Source organism: Dendrobates tinctorius, unplaced genomic scaffold, assembly GCF_039654945.1.
Source record: "Dendrobates tinctorius isolate UK_male_01 unplaced genomic scaffold, ASM3965494v1 ptg000231l, whole genome shotgun sequence".
Taxonomy (NCBI): Eukaryota; Metazoa; Chordata; class Amphibia; order Anura; family Dendrobatidae; genus Dendrobates; species Dendrobates tinctorius.
Genome location: NW_027361898.1, coordinates 24,520,381 through 24,540,623, shown reverse-complemented (window position 1 = coordinate 24,540,623; position 20,243 = coordinate 24,520,381). Strand labels below are relative to the sequence as shown.

Sequence of the window (20,243 nt, the reverse complement as noted above, 5' to 3'; positions counted from 1 at the left end):
GAAACTGGCTCACATGAGGACCGCCCCAGGAAAGGAAGACCAAGAGTCACCTCTGCTGCGGAGGATAAGTTCATCCGAGTCACCAGCCTCAGAAATCGCAGGTTAACAGCAGCTCAGATTAGAGACCAGGTCAATGCCACACAGAGTTCTAGCAGCAGACACATCTCTACAACAACTGTTAAGAGGAGACTTAGTGCAGCAGGCCTTCATGGTAAAATAGCTGCTAGGAAACCACTGCTAAGGACAGGCAACAAGCAGAAGAGACTTGTTTGGGCTAAATAACACAAGGAATGGACATTAGACCAGTGGAAATCTGTGCTTTGGTCTGATGAGTCCAAATTTGAGCTCTTTGGTTCCAACGACCGTGACTTTGTGGGACGCAGAAAAGGTGAACGGATGGACTCTACATGCCTGGTTCCCACCGTGAAGCATGGAGGAGGAGGAGTGATGGTGTGGGGGTGCTTTGCTGGTGACACTGTTGGGGATTTATTAAAAATTGAAGGCATACTGAACCAGCATGGCTACCACAGCATCTTGCAGCGGCATGCTATTCCATCCGGTTTGCGTTTAGTTGGACCATCATTTATTTTTCAACAGGACAATGACCCCAAACACACCTCCAGGCTGTGTAAGGGCTATTTGACCAAGAAGGAGAGTGATGGGGTGCTACGCCAGATGACCTGGCCTCCACAGTCACCAGACCTGAAGCCTATCGAGATGGTTTGGGTGAGTTGGACCGCAGAGTGAAGGCAAAGAGGCCAACAAGTGCTAAGCATCTCTGGGAACTCCTTCAAGACTGTTGGTGACTACCTCTTGAAGCTCATAAACAGAATGCCAAGAGTGTGCAAAGCAGTAACCAAAGCAAAAGGAGGCTACTTTGAAGAACCTAGAATATAAGACATATTTTCAGTTGTTTCACACTTTTTTGTTAATTATATAACTCCACATGTGTTAATTCATAGTTTTGATGCTTTCAGAGTGAATCTACAATTTTCATAGTCATGAAAATAAAGAAAACTCTTTGAATGAGGTGGTGTATCCAAACTTTTGGTCTGTACTGTATATATATATATACAGTGCCTACAAGTAGTATTCAACCCCCTGCAGATTTAGCAGGTTTACACATTCGGAATTAACTTGGCATTGTGACATTTGGACTGTAGATCAGCCTGGAAGTGTGAAATGCACTGCAGCAAATAAGAATGTTATTTCTTTGTTTAATTTTTTTTTAAATTGTGAAAAGTTTATTCAGAGGGTCATTTATTATTCAACCCCTCAAACCACCAGAATTCTGTTTGGTTCCCCTAAAGTATTAAGAAGTATTTCAGGCGCAAAGAACAATGAGCTTCACATGTTTGGATTAATTATCTCTTTTTCCAGCCTTTTCTGACTATTTAAGACCCTCCCCAAACTTGTGAACAGCACTCATACATGGTCAACATGGGAAAGACAAAGGAGCATTCCAAGGCCATCAGAGACAAGATCGTGGAGGGTCACAAGGCTGGCAAGGGGTACAAAAACCTTTCCAAGGAGTTGGGCCTACCTGTCTCCACTGTTGGGAGCATCATCCGGAAGTGGAAGGCTTATGGAACTACTGTTAGCCTTCCACGGCCTGGACAGCCTTTGAAAGTTTCCTCCCGTGCCGAGGCCAGGCTTGTCCAAAGAGTCAAGGCTAACCCAAGGACAACAAGGAAGGAGCTCCGGGAAGATCTCATGGCAGTGGGGACATTGGTTTCAGTCAATACCATAAGTAACGTACTCCACCGCAATGGTCTCCGTTCCAGACGAGCCCGTAAGGTACCTTTACTTTCAAAGCGTCATGTCAAGGCTCTTCTACAGTTTGCTCATGATCACTTGGAGGACTCTGAGACAGACTGGTTCAAGGTTCTCTGGTCTGATGAGACCAAGATCGAGATCTTTGGTGCCAACCACACACGTGACGTTTGGAGACTGGATGGCACTGCATACGACCCCAAGAATACCATCCCTACAGTCAAGCATGGTGGTGGCAGCATCATGCTGTGGGGCTGTTTCTCAGCCAAGGGGCCTGGCCATCTGGTCCGCATCCATGGGAAGATGGATAGCACGGCCTACCTGGAGATTTTGGCCAAGAACCTCCGCTCCTCCATCAAGGATCTTAAGATGGGTCGTCATTTCATCTTCCAACAAGACAACGACCCAAAGCACACAGCCAACAAAACCAAGGCCTGGTTCAAGAGGCAAAAAATCAAGGTGTTGGAGTGGCCTAGTCAGTCTCCTGACCTTAACCCAATTGAAAACTTGTGGAAGGAGCTCAAGATTAAAGTCCACATGAGACACCCAAAGAACCTAGATAACTTGGAGAAGATCTGCATGGAGGAGTGGGCCAAGATAACTCCAGAGACCTGTGCCGGCCTGATCAGGTCTTATCAAAGACGATTATTAGCTGTAATTGCAAACAAGGGTTATTCCACAAAATATTAAACCTAGGGGTTGAATAATAATTGACCCACACTTTTATGTTTAAAATTTATTAAAATTTAACTGAGCAACATAACTTTTTGGTTTGTAAGATTTATGCATCTGTTAATAAATCCTGCTCTTGTGTGAAGTTTGAAGGCTCTAACTTATTTGCATCTTATCAAACCTGCTAAATCTGCAGGGGGTTGAATACTACTTGTAGGCACTGTATATAGGTAAGGAATAAAATCTTCAGTCAATTTGCACAGAGAATGTGATGGCCGTCTATCACATTTTCAGCTCAGTCCTCCAGTGAAGAGTTTGTAAAGTTTATTAAAACATACAGAACAAGAAAATGATGAGACAAAATTATATGATCTGATTAAATGCAGACTTCAGCAATTATTAGACTATTTACACTGCTCCCCTTGGGGTAAAGTGGCATTACTAATGCACATGATTTATTAATATTCCCGAATTACTATCTTATTAGCATCAAATTCAGCCTAATGATAATAGTCTGTCCAAAAATTCAGACTGAAGGAAAAAAACAAAAAACAAAAAGCCAGTTGGCAAGTTATCTGAGGCGCTCTAAACTGCACACAATCAAAACAATTAGGACAATGGTAGACTTTCTGTACCCAGATATAACATCTGCTGCCCATCATGCATTGGTACAATGTGCAATTATATTTATGACATCCTTCTGGTTGCAAATTAAAGTTAGTAGAAAAACTTTAGACAAGTCTGCCAAAAAAACAGGAAAAAAGCCTACCGTAAAAGCAGCAATTAACACGATATAAAGGATCAATTCATGCTAAAATGCAGGTATAAGTCACAAACCCAAATAATTCATAACAAATTCCCATATGTACTCGTGCGGTCATTTAACCCCTTCACTACCAAGGGTGGTTTCCACGTTAACTCCCGGGCCAATTTTTACAATTCTGACCACTGTCCCTTTATGAGGCAATAACTCTGAAACGCTTCCATGGATCTCTGTGATTCTGACATTGTTTTCTCGTGACATTGTACTTCATGTTAGTGGTAAAATTTAATTCATATAACTTGTGTTTATTTGTGAAAAAAAACAGAAATTTGGCGAAAATTTTGAAAATTTCGCTATTTTCCAACTTTGAATTTTTATGCCCTTAAATCAGAGATACGGCACACAAAAAACTTAATAAGTAACACATTTCCCACATGTTTACTTTACATCAGCACAATTTTGGAACCAAAATTTATTTTTGTTAGGAAGTTATAAGGGTTAAAAGTTGACCAGCGATTTCTCATTTTTGCAACACCATTTTATTTTTATGGACCACATCACATTTGAAGCCACTTTGAGGGGTCTATATGATAGAAAATACCCAAAAGTGACACCATTCTAAAAACTGCTCCCCTTAAGGTGCTCAAAACCACATTCAAGAAGTTTATTAACCCTTCAGGTGCATCACAGGAATTTTTTGAATATTTAAAAAAATGAACATTTAATTTTTTTTCACAAAAAAAATACTTCAGGTTCAATTTTTTTTTATTTTACCCAGGGTAACAGGAGAAATTGGACTGCAAAAGTTATTGTGCAATTTGTCCTGAGTACGCTGCTGATACCTGATATGTGGGGGGGAACCACTGTTTCGGTGAATGGAAGAGCTCAGAAGGGAAGGAGCGCCGTTTGACTTTTTCAATGCAAAATTGGCTGGAATTCAGATCGGACGCCATGTCACGTTTGGAGAGCCCCTGATGTGCCTAAACAGTGGAAACCCCCCACAAGTGACCCCATTTTGGATAGTAGACCCCCCAAGGAACTTATCTAGATATGTGGTGAGAACTTTGAGCCAACAAGGGCTTCACAGAAGTTTATAATATACAGCAAAACAAAATTGATCTTTTCACCCCCAATTTTTATTTTCCCAAAGTTAACAGGACCCTAAAAGTTATTGTGCAATTTGTCCCGAGTACGCTAATACCCCATATGTGGGTGTAAACGACTATTTGGGCGCATGGCAGAGCTCGGAAGGGAAGCAGCTCCATTTGACTTTTTTGGCTGGAATTGAGATCGGACACCATGTCGCGTTTGGAAAGCCCCTGATGTACCAAAACAGTGGAAACCCCCAACAAATGACACCATTTTGGAAACTAGACCCCCCAAGGAACTTATCTAGATGTGTGGTGAGCACTTTGAACCCCCAAGGGCTTCACACAAGTTTATAATGCCCGGGCGTCAAAATAAAAAAAATTCGTAGTTTTCCACAAATATGATCATTTAGTCCCCAATTTTTTTTATTTTCCCAAGGGCACCAGGAGAAATTGGACCCCAAAAGCTGTTGCCCAATTTGTCCTGAGTACGCCGATACCTCATATGTAGGAGAAAACTACTGTATGGGCACACGTCAGGGCTCGGAACGGAAGTAGTGACGTTTTGGAATGCAGACTTTGATGGAATGGTCTGCGGGAGTCATGTGCGTTTGGAGAGCCTCTGATGTGACTAAACTATTCAAACTCCCCATAAGTGACCCAATTTTGGAAACTAGACCCCCTAAGGAACTTATCTAGATGTGTGGTGAGCACTTTGAACCCCCAAGTGCTTTACAGAAGTTTATAACGCCTGGGCGTGAAAACAAAAAAAATCATATTTTTTTCCCACAAAAATGATATTTTTGCCCCCAATTTTTTATTTTCCTAAGGGTAACAGGAGAAATTGGACCCCAAAAGTTGTTTTGCAATTTGTCCTGAGTAGGCCGATACCCCATATGTGGGGGTAAAACACTGTTTGGGCGCATGGCAGAGCTTGGAAGGGTAGGAGCACCATTTGACTTTTTCAACACAGAATTGGCTGGAAATGAGATCAGACACCATGTTGCGTTTGGAGAGCACCTTAAGTGCCTAAACAGTGGAAACCCCCCAAATCTAACGCCAACCCTAACCCCAACACACCCCTAACCTTAATCTCAACCCTAGCGGGAAAATGGAAATTAATACATTTTTTAAAATTTTATTATTTTTCCCTAACTTGGGGGGTGATAAAGGGGGGGGGTTTGATTTACTATTTATGGCGGGTTTTTATGTTTGGCAGCTGTCAACGCAGAATTGGCTGGAATTGAGATCAGATGGCATGTTGCGTTTGGAGAGTACCTGATGTGCCCAAGCAGTGGAAACCAGGGCTGTGGAGTCGGTAAGCCAAACCTGCGACTCCGACTCCTCAATTTCCCTTACACCGACTCCAACTCCGACTCCACGACTCCGACTCCCACATATATTGCTTATATTTAAGTGAAAAATTTATTGTAGTACAATGTGAACCTCAGACATTTAATCATTTTTATGATCCAATAATCAAGATATTTAGATAGAACAGAATATATATTGGTGTACTACCCGGTTTTCATTCTTTTTGGTAGATACGATATGGATAGACAGATATGGATAAATGGATAGATAGAGCAGATTTCTAATCTGCTTTTGCTATTGAAAACATTATCTATGAGCTCAAAAACCTTTCAGGTGATGCAGTTTTTTAAAAAGATGATCAGCTTTTGCAGCTGAAAAACGTATCCTCAAAAAACACAGGAAAAACGCTGTGTGTGAATGTAGCCTTAGATCAGGAATATAACAGCCATTTATAGGACATTTCATAACTTTCCCAAACTCCTATGAAAAAATATTCAGCACATCCTGCATTGAATTACTGTACCCAATTTATTATATATTTTAGGAGTCGGAGTCGGTCCATTTTATACCGACTCCAACTCCGCCAAAATGAGCACCGACTCCGACTCCACGACTCCGACTCCACAGCCCTGGTGGAAACCCCCCCTATTCTAACTCCAACCCTAACCCAAACACACCCCTAACCCTAATCTCAGCCCTAACCCTAGCACTAATGGGAAAATGGAAATAAATACATTTTTTTAATTTTATTATTTTTCCCTAACTAAGGGGGTGATAACGGGGGGTTTGATTTACTATTTATGGCAGTTTTTATGTTTGGCAGCTGTCACATGCTAAAAGACGCTTTTTATTGTAAAAATAGTTTTTGCATCACCACACATTGAGAGCTATAATTTTTCCACATTTTGACCCACTGAGTCATGTGAGGTCTTATTTTTTGCGGGACGTGTTGAAGTTTCTATTGGTATCATTTTCAGGCACGTGACATCTTTTGATCGCTTTTTATTCCGATTTTTGGGACGCAGAATGAATAAAAACCAGCGTTTCATGAATTTCTTTTGGGGGGTGCGTTTACACCGTTCCGCGTGCGGTAAAATTGATAAAGCGGTTTTATTCTTTGGGTCAGTACGATTACAGCGATACCTAATTTATGTCTTTTTTTTTATGTTTTAGTGCTTTTATGCAATGAAAACAATTTTATATAAAAAAAATAATTGTTTTTGCATTGCTTTATTCTGCGAGCTATAACTTTTTTATTTTTTCGCTGATGACGCTGTGTGGCAGCTCGTTTTTTGCGGGACAAGATGACGTTTTCAGCAGTACCATGGATATTTATATGCGTCTTTTTGATTGTGCGTTATTGCACTTTTTGTTCGTCGGTATGATAAATCTTTTTTTGCTTCGTTTGTTATTTTTTTGGGGGTTCGCTAAAATGATTAACTAATGGGACAGTTTTATAGGGCGGGTCGTTACGGACGCGGCGATACCAAATGTGTACTATTGTTTGTTTGTTTTTTACTTCCAAAAATGAATTTATTAGGGAATATTTTTTTTTTATTTATTTAGCGATTTCTTTTAAATTATTTTAACACTTTTTTTTATTTTTTAACTTTATTACATTGTCTCAGGTGGGACATCACTGTCCTGTGACAGATCGCTGATCTGTCACATCACAGATCACTGTGACAGATCAGCAATCTGTCACAGGCAGTGCTGCAAGCTTCCTCCTTGCTTGCGCTTTGCAGGCATGAGGAAGCCAGCTCCCTGCAGGCCCCCGAAGGTCCCCGTCGCCATAATGGATTCGGGGACCTGCAGGGATGGAGCCCCCCACAGCAGCGCTGCACATTGTGCTGCTGTGGGGGGCTCAGGGAAGCACGGAGGGAGCCCCCTCCCTGCCGAAGCTTCCCTTTAACCCCCGGTACACCACGATCGTGTTTGATCCCGATGTGCCAGGGGTTAACGTGTCAGGGGCGGTCCGTGACCGCCCCTGACACATTGTGCCGGGTGTCAGCTGTGATAATCAGCTGACACCCAGCCGCGATCTACGGCGCTCACCACATGGGCACTGCTGATCGCTATGACGTAATATTCCATCCATGGGAATTAGGTCCCAGGTCACATGGACGGAATATTACGTCCATTGTAGGGAAGGGGTTAATATCAATAGTCTGTATGGAACATAATATGGCACCGTTCGCTTTCTACTGGTTCATACTGTGCAACTCCAATTTATACAGGCACACAGAGATTTTGTCTGCTGGATACAGACTCCATGAGAAAAATAATGCAGGTTTCCCAACTACAAACCAGCAACGAGGGAAACCTACTATACCACTGCAGTGGATCAACATTGCAGCACACATGAGCACGCCCATAGGGTCTGTGTGATGTACAACGCCATAGCCCACGTACAGTGGCATGTAAAAGTTTGGGCACCCCGGGTCAAAATAACTTATTTTGAACAGTTAAGCAAGTTGAAGATGAAATGATCTTTAAAGGGCATAAAGTTAAAGAGGACACTTTTTTTTGTATTTTAGGCAAAAATATATATCATGTATTTTCATCTTTCACATTTTAAACATTACAAAAAGGAAAATAGGCTGATGTAAAAGTTTGAGAACCCTTGGAGATTTGTGTGCACAGATAACTTTGACCTAGGTTTCAGACTTTAATTAGCCTCTTAGGGTTATGGCTTGTTCATTATCACTGTTAGGAAAGGCCAGGTGATGGCAATTTCCCAGCTTTATAAAGAAAAAAAAAAACAGCCTCCTCTAACCTTGTGCCAAAAAAACAACAGCCATGAGTTCTTCTAATCAGCTGCCCTAGCACTCTAAAAATTAAAATGGCGGAGGCCCATGAAGGAGAAGGCTATAAAAAAGATAGCAAAGCGTTTTCAAGTTGCCTTTTCAACAGTTTCAAATGTAATTATGAAATGGCAGTTAACAGGAACAGTGGAGGTCAAGATAAGGTCTGGAAGACGAAGCAAAATTTCGGAGAGAGCTGCTCGTAAGATTGCTAGAGTGGTAAATATCAGACCCCCTGCTTAACTGAAAAAGACTAAGAAAGATTTAGCAAACTCTGGAGTTGTGGTACATTGTTCTACTGTTCAGAGACAACTACAAAACTTTGGTCTTCTTGTAAGAGCCATCAGAAGAAAACCTCTCCTGCTTCCTTACCATAGAATTCAGCATCAAAAGTATGCAAAAGAACATCTAAACACGCCTTATGCATTTTGTAAACAAGTCCTGTGGATCAATGAGGTTAAAATAGAAATCTATGGCAACAATGATCAAAGATATGTGTAGAGAAAATAAGGCACAGAATTTCAGGAAAAGAACATCTCGACAACCATTAAGCATGAGGGTGGATCAATCATGCTTTGGGGTTGTGTTGCAGCTAATGGTATTGGGAAAATTTCACGGGTAAAAGGAAGAATGGAATCAATGACATTTCAACTAAAAATTCTTGATTGAAACATAACACCAGCTGTAAAAAAGCTGAAGTTGAAAAGAGGATGAGTCTACAAATGGATGATTCTAAACACACGTCAAAATCCACAAGAGACTACACTACCTCAAAAGGTGCAAGCTGAAGGTTTTACAATGACCCTCACAGTCCCCTGATCTGAGCATAACTGAAAATCTGCGGCAAGACCTCAAAATAGCAGTGCATGCAAGACGACCCAGGAATCTCACAGAACTGGAAGAATTTTCCAAGGAAGAATGGATATCCCTCAATCAAGAATTGAAAGACTCTTGGCTGGCTACAAAAATAATTTACAAAAGCTGTGACACTTGGGTGTCACTAAATACTAACCATGCAGGATGCCCAAACTTTTGCAGAAATGCACCATCTTCCTTTTTGTAATCTTTGAAATGTGAAATATGGAAAAAAAAATGGAAATATGTCATCTTTAACGTTTGCCCTTTTACACACCATGTGATCTTCAAATTGCTTAAATGTTCACAATAAGAGCAATTTTGACTAGGGATGCACAAACTTTTACATGCCACTGTACACGATAGGCTTATATGGCTGTAGGGAATCAAAAAGCAGACGGGTTGCTTCTACAACTGTACTGTACAGCAGGTCTCATGCATCTCTCCACTCCCAATAGCAGATCTGACAGGGGAATAAAGCTATAAGTGAAGATTTGTTTCCAAAATTTCAGTAAGTGCCACAGACATCTGAACGGGGCTCATAGAAAAAGAAGAGAGGCTACTGGATCCTCTCCATGCCCCACTATCTCAAAGCTGGAAAAAGGACAAAAGGTCAGAAACGTTGGTACTTCTGTAAATACCAGATAACATTATGCTCCTTGTGTTACCAATAAGCAGCCTGCATTGCATGTAAGAGCTGCCGCACTCAATAGTTTTGTACAAAAGGTAGATAAAAACCTCTAATGGCACACATGATATATGCTTAACACATTGTTGATAACAGCAAGCTTAAAAGGTACTTATGATTTGTTGGTGTTCAAGAAATGTCAACGCGTTTCACCATTTCGGACCATCAGGAGGTTAGATGTAGGTATGATGCATGGTACACATCCATGCCCCTTCTAAATATAGACAACCCAGTCATTAACGTGATGCTCACTTCCTCCCTATACTAGAGGTGTATAGCAATATACCACAAAATGGAGCCTAATGCCAATTAATAAACAAACATGGATGACAATTGTCCCCTAGGTTTTTAGAAGTTTAGCATCTTTTAAAATCACAAACTCCCATTAGTAGAAGTCTCCAAAATAACTACTTTCAGTGTTAAGACAGACAAGAAGTCAACCAGCGCCATTGCCACGTGCGTTCCACCTGGAGCGCATCTATAGTTCCTGTCTCCAGATATCTTTGGAATGTGCATGTCCGGAAAACGCAGGAGTAAAACCGGAAGGTCATTCACTAATACCATCGCACGCGTTCCATCTGGAACGCAACTGTAGTTACTGCCTTCGGATAATCTTGAAATGTAGGAAGACATGCAGCATCAAGGAAGGAAGTGGGTCACATATATGAGCATAATGTGTTCCACAGTGGAATGCATGCCTATGTCATTGATAGAGATAAAGGAAGGATGACATAATATAAATAAATCCTCCCCGTAACACTTAACAGATGTATAAGATATATACTCATATTAAAGGGACAAGGACAGTAGCATATAAAGAAAATTGTATATAAAAATGTTGATGTTCACAATAATTTGTGACCCCAATATTTTTCATGGGAATTACAACTGGACATGGCAAGGAACATCAGATTCCCTAAATACATAATATAATCAAGGCTAACCAATTAAAGCTATAGGAAACACACATATGACAGGTTTTAATTGACCATATAGGGTGATGGTAGCCAGCACGGTTGCTTATATGGTGCTTGGTAAGGTCTTGTGTTTTTAATAGGCATAATAAAAATTAATTTTTATCTGTGTTATCAGTGTTATATAAGGTGTTTATATGTTTTCGTGTGTGAATACACCTCAAATCTGTAAGACTGAATTAATACCCAGAAGTATTTTGAACCCAAAGTGCAGATCTATGCACTCAATGGAGCGCCCACAGATTGCAATATAAACTAAAGCATTATATATGATACACATGATTGGAATACAAGGCCAAAAGGATACAAGTTATTTGCAAGAAACAGACTTGATAAACGAGGACGAAGTGTTGCATTATATGTTAGAAAAGCGTACATCTGCACAGAGATCCAAGCTTCAGAGACTGGGAGTTATGTGGAAACTGTTTGGGTAAGAATACAAGGAGAGAACAATGGAAAGGACACCATTGTAGGCATTTACTAAGGCCGCCTGTGCAAGCTGAAGATATGAACTCTTTATGCATCAAATGGGTAAGTTCTCCAAAAAATATGACAGTTGTCATGGGAGATTTCAATTATCCAGACATTTGTTGGGAATCTCTCTCAGGCAAAACTAACAGGTCAACGAAATTCTTATCCTCTCTTGCTGACAACTTTATCTTCCAAAAGGTAGGGGAGAAAACAAGGGGATCTGTTACCTTGGCTCTAATCCTTATAAACAGGGAGGAAATGGTTGAGGAGGTAAGAATGGCTGGGACCTTAGGAGGTAGCAACCATGCCAATTTAGAATTTTGGATAATTAGAGGAAGACGACCTGTGAACACTCAGACGTCAAGGTTAGATTTCAGAAAGGCAGATATTAAGGTACTCAGAAAGAGAACTGGAGGGTTCCAATGGCTGGATATCCCTAAGGACAAAAATGTCCAGGAAGGATGGGAAATCTTGAAAAAATGAGATTCTCAAAGCACAATCGTTAACAATTCTGAAAAGGAAGAATAGGAAGCATTTAAGGAAACCAGGATGGATGAATACAGAACTTAAACACATGCTAAAAAGGAAGAAAGAAATGTTTATGAAATGGAAAGAGGGAGGCATATCTAAAGAATATAATGCTGTCTGCAGAACCTGCAGGGCACGAATCAGATTATCTACAGCGGACCATGAATTAAGGTTTGCAAGAGACGTCAAAAGTAAAAGAAAAGTCATAGATGCTATAAGAATTTTACAGGATGAAAATTATGAAATGGTAAGGCAGGATGTTGAGAAGGCCGAACTTTTAAATTCCTATTTTGCATCTGTTTTCTCTCAGAAAGGAAATGCAACATCAACTGATCTTCACTGTCTTATTAAGAGAATAGAATAATCCAAGATATCTATAAACAGAAAGATAGTGAGGAAACACTTAGCTAACCTAAGTGAATTTAAGTCTCCAGGTCCAGATGAATTACACCCCAGAGTATTGAAGGAGATAGCAGAAGAAATTTTTGAACCACACTCCATAATCTTTGAAAATCCACACTCCATAATCTTTGAAAATTCTTGGAGAACAGGAGAAGTCCCAGAAGACTAGAGAATAGCAAATACTGTTCCCATCTTCAAAAAAAGGGAAGAGGGTGGACCCAGGGAACTCTAGGCCAGTGAGACTGACATCTATACCAGGAAACATCTTTGAACAACTTAATAAACATGTAAGTATAAGAATGAAGTGATTAAACAGAGTCATCATGGGTTTGTAACTAATAAGTCATGTCAAACTAACTTAATTTCCTTCTATGACAGAATCACTGACTGGGTGGACCAGGGAAATGCTGTAGATATAGTATATCTTGATTTCAGCAAAGCATTTGACAAAGCATCTCACACAATCCTTATTGAAAACATGACCAAGTATGAAATGGACAAGGCAACTGTTAGGTGAATTCATAACTGGCATAGTGATCGCACCCAAAGGGTGGTCGTAAATGGCTGCATATCCAGTTGGAAGAATGTCTCAAGTGGGGTACCACAGGGCTCTGTATTGTTCAACATCTTTATCAATGATTTAGATGAAGGAATTGAGGGTAAACTAATTAAATTTGCTGATGACACAAAGATAGGAGGGATAGCTAATACTAGAGAAGAGAGAGAGAGGATTCAAAAAGATATAAATAAACTGGAGGGGTGGGCAGCAACAAAATGTTTTAACAGGGAAAAATGCAAAGTACTACATTTGGGCAATAAAAATGAAAGAAGCATATACAGAATGGGAGGAATAGGGCTAAGCAACAGCACATGTGAAAAAGACTTGGGTATACACTACCGTGTAAAAGTTTAGGGTCACTTAGAAATGTCCTTATTTTTGAAAGAAAAGCACAGTTTTTTCCAATGAAGATAACATTAAATGATTCAGAAATACACTCTATATATTTGTAATGTGATAAAAGACTATTCTAGCTGCAAATGTCTGGTTTGTAATGCAATATGTTCATAGGTGTATAGAGACCATTTCCAAAAACCATCACTCCAGTGTTCTTATGGTACTGTGTGTTTCCTAAGTGTTTAAGAAAGCTAATAGATGGTTACCCTTGAAAACTCTTGTGCAAGTATGTTAGCACAGCTGAAAACAGTTTGGCTAATTAGAGAAGCTATAAGCCTGACCTTCCTTTGAGCTAGTTGAGAATCCGGAGCATTACATTTGTTGGTTCCATTAAACTCTCAAAATGGCCAGAAAAAAAAAAAAAAAAAACTTATGTGAAACTCGACAGTCTATTCTTGTTCTTAGAAATGAAGGCTATTCCATGCGAGAAATTGCCAAATGAAGATTTCCTACAACGGTGTGTACTACTCCCTTCAGAGGAGAGCACAAACAGGCTCTAACCAGAGTAGAAAGAGAAGTGGGAGGCCCCGCTGCAAAACTGAGCAACAAGACAAGTACATTAGACTCTGTAGTTTGGGAAATCGACGCCTCACAGGTCCTCAACTGGCAGCTTTATTAAATAGTACACGCAAAACGCCAGTGTCAACGTCTACAGTGTACTGACTTTCAGGGCACAGTGGCAAAGAAAAAGCCATATCTGAGACTGGCTAATAAAAGGAAAAGATTAATATGGGCAAAAGAACACAGACATTCAACAGAGGAAGATTGGAAAAAAGTGTTAAGGACAGACGAATCCAAGTTTGAGGTGTTTGGATCACACAGAAGAACATTTCTGAGACACAGAACAACTGAAAAGATGCTGGAAGAGTGCCTAACGCCATCTGTCAAGCATGGTGGAGGCAATGTGATGGTCTGGGGTTGTTTTGGTGCTGGTAAAGTGGGAGATTTGTACAAGGTAAAAGGTATTTTGAATAAGGAAGGTTATCACTCCGTTTTGCAACGCCATCCTGGGGACAGAGCTTGAGTGGAGTCAATTTCATCCTACAACAGGACAATGACCAAAGCACACCTCCAAATTATGCAAGAACTATTTAGGGAAGAAGCAGGCAGCTGGTATTCTATCTGTAATGGAGTGGCCAGCACAGTCACCAGATCTCAACCCCATTGAGCTGTTGTGGGAGCAGCTTTACCGTATGACACGCAAAAAGAGCCCATCAAGAAAAACCAACTTGTGGGAGGGGCTTCTGGAAGCGTGGGGTGAAATTTCTCCAGATTACCTCAGCAAATTAACTGCTAGAATGCCAAAGGTCTGCAATTCTGTAATTGCTGCAAAGGGAGCATTCTCTGACGAAAGTAAAGTTTGAAGGAGAAAATTTCAAATAAAAATCTTTTTTTTTCGAACCTTGTCAATGTCTGGACTAGATTTTAAATTCTTTTAGCAACTCATTTGATTAATAAAAGTATGAGATTACGTGTAAAACACAACATTGTCTGGGTGACCTCAAAATTGGAACAGTAGTGTACTAATAGATCATAGAATGAACATGAGCCAACAGTTTGATGCAGCAGCAAAAAAGGCAAATACAATTCTAGGATATATTAACAGAAGCATACAGTCTAGATCACGTGAAGTCATTATCCCCCTCTACTCCTCTTTGGTCAGACCTCATCTGGAATACTGTGTCCAGTTTTGGGAACCACATTTAAAAAAGAGACAAACTGGAGTAAGTTCAGAGACGAGTGACCAGAACAATGACCGGTCTGCAAACCATGTCCTATGAGGAACGGTTGCAGGATTTGAGAATGTTTAGCTTGCAAAAGAGAAGACTGAGAGGAGACTTAAAAGCTGTCTACAAACATCTCAAGGGCTGTCACATTGCAGAAGGATGATCTTTATTCTCATTTGCACAGAAACACTAGAAGCAATGGGATGAAACTGAATGGGAGGAGACACAGATTAGTTATTAGAAAAAAACTTCTTGACATTTAGGGTGATCAATCAGTGGAACAGGCTGCCATGAGAGGTGGTGAGTTCTCCTTCAATAGAAGTCTTCAAACAGAGGCTGACAGACATCTGTCTGGGATGATTTAGTGAATCCTGCTTTGAGCAGGGGGTTGGACCAGATGGCCCAGGAGGTCCCTTCCAACTCTACCATTCTATGATTAAATAGCCCTGTGAAACGCCCAGAAAGCTCTGCTATAAAATGTGGTGGATTCATAACCGATGAAAAACACAAGGTGCTGCGTTTTTTATGGTAACCCAAGACATACGGCAGTGTTGGAGTGTTTTACATAGCGTAAAAAATGCAGGATTTTTTTGTACAGAATATTTTCTGCATTAATAGTTTATGCGAACTGGATGTGATTTCATGAAAACACATGCCCACCATGTGTTAAGAGACGCTGATGAACTGAGCCTGAAAAAATGCAAGTAAAAAACAAATAGGGCAGCATGGTGGCTGAGTGGTTAGCACTGCAGCCTTGCAGTGCTGGGGTTCTGGGTTCAAATCCCACCAAGGACAACATCTGCAAGGATTTTGTATGTTCTCCCTGTGTTTGCGTTGGTTTACTCCGGGTTCTTCGGTTTCCTACCACACTCCAAAGACATAGTGATAGGGAATTTAGATTGTTAGCCCTATTGGGGACAGTGATGATAATGTATGTAAAGCGCTGCGGAATAAGAAACGCTATATAAGCAAAGCATAATATAGCATAATAAATATAATAAATAGCATTAAGAAAGGCCGAACCCCAGTGATTATACACAAAATAAACATGAAAAAGCTTTTGCGGGTCTTGGAGCAGGTGAGGGAGCGTCTGATTTAAGATTCTGCAAAAAAAAATCCAGGTTGTAAGTATGCAAATTGGACTTGAACACTATACCACCACCTGTTGGAAGCAGTAATCCTACAAGTCACAATCAACCCTTTAGCGAGTTTTGCAATATGACTTGGGATAAAAGCCAAATCAGAATCTCAATTTGCAGACACGGTGTTTCGTGTTATTGGCCCTCGTCAGTGCCAAATATGAGAACTGATTTAGCTAAGTGAAAGGCTCTGGACTGGGGTCTAAGGCGTAACGTTTCTCCTTGTGGAGAGTGACATACCAGCTCTGTAAAGGACTGTACTTGGAGAGAAATATCTTCATGTGCAATAATTTACAGGGGTGTTCTCAAGTTTACAAGCTAGCCCTTAACCACAAGATAGGTGATAACGTTCCGATTGCTGGCAGACACACCGCAGTGGCCTTGAGCGATCTCAAGAACTGGGGATATGAAGAGCTACGACTGAATAAATCAGAGGTCGATCATGCGCGCCGCTTCATTAATTATAGCGAGGGCATCGAAGATTGCCAATCGCTGTTCAAGGGATCTGTGGGGGTCTACAGCGATCAGAACCCCCCCAGCAAACAGAAAATTATTCTTTATCCCTTGGATAGGAGATAACTTTAAAACTTGAGGAGACCCCTATAACATTGATAAACCCATACTTCCTCCTCAACTTCTCTTTTTATAAACTTTATAATAAGAAATATGAGCACATCAAGCACAACTCCGGTCACAGACTCACCAACTACCTACCTGCTATATTGTCAAGGTAGTAACGATACATTTTGCACTGTATTGGAGTCATCCGAACCGATAAGACATATTCATACTTCGGCGGTAAAAATTTTGTCAGAGCAGTGTAGTCTCTTCTCTGAAATAAACGACCAGCAGTTTTTTTTTTTTTTTAAGTTAGATATTCAGTGTAATGATGGTTTCTCACACACCAGCTACAGACAGACACAAAACCATCCATCAGCTCAACATTACAGCTCACCTGTACACAACCAGCCAACATTTCATAGAGAATATGAGCACGTTTCTTCATCACTCTGACGTCCGCCATGGTGGAGTCTGCGCACTGCCCGTTCTGAATAGGATTCATGAAGCGATTTCGAAATTCCTTGATTGAGCCAAGCAAGTTTTCCTTGATGAAGTTAACCATGCAGTGGTCTGAAAAGGAGTTCAGAATTAGTTCTAGGCTTGGAAATGCACTAAGCATACAAATGCTGCAAACTACCAATAAACTGTAAAAAGGAGTCCCTTATATCAGGGATCTTTAAATTAGAATTGATCATGAGTATACATGGCCTAACTAGCAAAGCTGAAAGAGGGCCTGTCACCAGATTTCAAAATACAATCTGCACACATGAATAAATCTACTGGACCTAATGAGGCTGGTGTACTTGCGTTAAAAATCCATATTAGAACAACTATATGAAGCTTCTTGAAAGCTTCCTCACAAGCTCAAACTTATTGGAAAGAAAAACTTTTCAAATTGATTACATAGCAATGGATCTTTAAAGTACGTACACCAGTCTTGGGCCAAATGTTTTGCGAAAATAAAAATATCTGTACAGGCTCAAGGGTGTCAACTATATTTAAAAATAAATTAAGATACGAAACAAACTACTTACATTCCACCAAATTATTCTGCAGTGGCGTTCCGGTCAGGATTATTCTTCTTTTTGTCTTTACAGAATTCATAGCCTTAGAAACAGCAGATGCTTCATTTTTAAGAATATGGCCTTCATCACATACCACAAAGTCTGGACCTGAAGGGATAAAGAAAAATAAATATATGGAAAGCCAGCAAACACCAACTCATGACTTCACTTATATATTCTAGCTGGCAGTCATTGTGGATAATTGCTGGGCATTGGTGGACCCATCGTAACACGCAGAACAATACACTGCCCCTGATTTATGAGATTTCTATCCTTAACCAAAAGGTCACTTTCAAAAATATCTGGATAAAGACACATTACACTGATTCATTATACAGTGCTAAAACCATGTTCAGTTCTGTAGTTAATGTAGTTAACAACAACCTCACAAACCACTGAATCTGAGTGGGTGGAAAGAAACTGTGGCACTTGAAATGTAGAGTGGACTCTGTCACCTGCACATCTATTTATCAGAAGGGACTTACTAAAGTATTAATAAGGATTGGAACACCGGTTAGTCCGGGTTCTCCAATTTGGACAAATCTTAGAATTTTTTGCTAAAAGCAGTTCGATTGTCAAAAGGTGTTGTCCGTTAGGCCTGGATCACACTTCCGTTTTTTTAAATCCGTCGTTTTCCGTTAAAAAACGGATCCGCCATGTTTTTGGCAGATCCGTTTTTTTCCCCCCATAGACTTGCATTAGCGGCTACCGCGGATCCGTCAAAAAAAGGGATCCAAACGGATCCGTTAGCGGCAAAAAACGGAAACGGATCCGTTTGGCGGACACAAAAAACGGATGTGTGAAACAGGGTTTACTGAACAGCCCCTGTTTAATCAATCCAATTACAATCAAAACAATGAATACTAACAGCCTGCACACGACATTGTCACATGACTGCAGTAGCCAAAGAGCAGCTGCTGTTTGGATGCAGGTTGTTGATCTTTTATTAGGGTAGACAACTGCTGTGATTAAATAGTAAGGCTGTATGCCCACGATGCGATTTTTAAGCGTTTTTGCCGCGATTTTCGGCGCGAAAACGGTTAAAAATCTTGTACAGAACGCACCCCATGCATTCCACACATGCTGTACTAATGCATCGCGGAAAAAAATCGCAGCATGCTCATTCTTTTGTGCGGAATCGCAAAGAATTGCCGTGATTCCGCACCCACAGGAATGCATGAGAATCGCTTACTTCCCGCATGTGGCTATGCCCACCATGCGTGAAGTTAAGCGTCTCATGTGCGGTTGGTACCCACGGTGTGGAGGAGAGGAGACTGTCCTCCAGGCCCTGGGTACCATACCCCTGTAAAAATAAAAAATAAAAAAAGAATAAAAAATAGGGGTATATTTACCTTCCGACGTCCTGCGCTGCCTTCCCGGGCCACAGCGTTCCCAGTAATGCCTTGCGGCAAGGTCCTGTGATGACGCAGTCTCGTGTGACTCTAGCGGTCTTGTGAGATCGCTATAGCAACGCGAGACCAACGTCATCACAGTTCTCGCAAGGCATCGCTGGGAACGGGAGCATCGCTGAGACTGCGCGGGACGTCGGAAGGTAAATATACCCCGATTTTTTATTTAATTATTTTTTACATTCTCTTTTACTATTGATGCCGCATAGGCGGCCTCAATAGTAAAAACCTGGTCACACTTGTCAAAACACTGTTTGACGAGTGTGACCAACCTGTCAATCACATTCCAAGCGATGCTTCAAATCGCTTGGAAAGTGCTTGAATATTGCACGCGAAATCGCGAACATAATCGCGGTGAAATCGCGCGGAAAAAACGCGCAATTTCTGGGAAGGAGTACGGTTTTCAGTGTCCGGATTTAAATGCAACGTGGGCACATAGCCTAAAGGCTCCTTCCAAACTGCAGCCTCAGATTGTAGTCACGTGCCTGCTGAAGTAAACATCACTTCACTTCCAAAAAAGTTGCAGGAACGGCACACCACACGGTAAGCGAGTAAGCATTGCTTTTATTTTAATTGGGGTTGTCCAATACTGGAAAGCTTGCTGTAAACTGCTGTTTAGCTGAAAAACAGTGGCCGATTACAATCAATCTGCTTTAAGCTGTGATCAATTTAAAGATTGATTCAAATGGCAATTGTAAAGCCCAAGCCAGTCACGTGTTAACATACAATGTGGAAGTGACTGGCTCCTAGTGCTCGTCCACATCGTAGATGGGTGCAGAAGCTGCCTGCTTTATGTGGTTAGATGGACCAGAATAGTGCACACTGCGATGTTTCTAGACAAACCATTATTCAGTCTAAAAATAAATTGCTTGCGCACATGAAAATTGGGTAATATACAGTCCACTGTGCACATGTAAGGCAAACGTATGCCCTTAACCACAATGTGCTATACTGGCCTCACAGAACAACCCAATAAAAGAATGGGTGCCAAATGTGCCACTCTATGCCCTAGCATGGTAGAAGCTTTTGTTCCTCAGCTCAGCCTTTAGCTAAGAT

At 40.9% G+C, this 20,243-nt stretch overlaps 1 protein-coding gene across 1 annotated transcript in view; it reads right to left on the bottom strand.

Moving 5' to 3' along the window:
- The window catches only part of ATRX (ATRX chromatin remodeler), a 348,862-nt gene that overhangs the window by 66,062 nt on the left and 262,557 nt on the right, over positions 1-20,243 (bottom strand). Inside the window, exons 21-23 of the mRNA XM_073556201.1 lie at positions 17,749-17,886; positions 17,109-17,284; positions 16,868-16,985 (exon numbers count right to left, since the gene is read on the bottom strand). Coding sequence (XP_073412302.1) covers positions 16,868-16,985; positions 17,109-17,284; positions 17,749-17,886 — 432 coding nt within the window. The remainder of the gene's footprint in view (positions 1-16,867; positions 16,986-17,108; positions 17,285-17,748; positions 17,887-20,243) is intronic.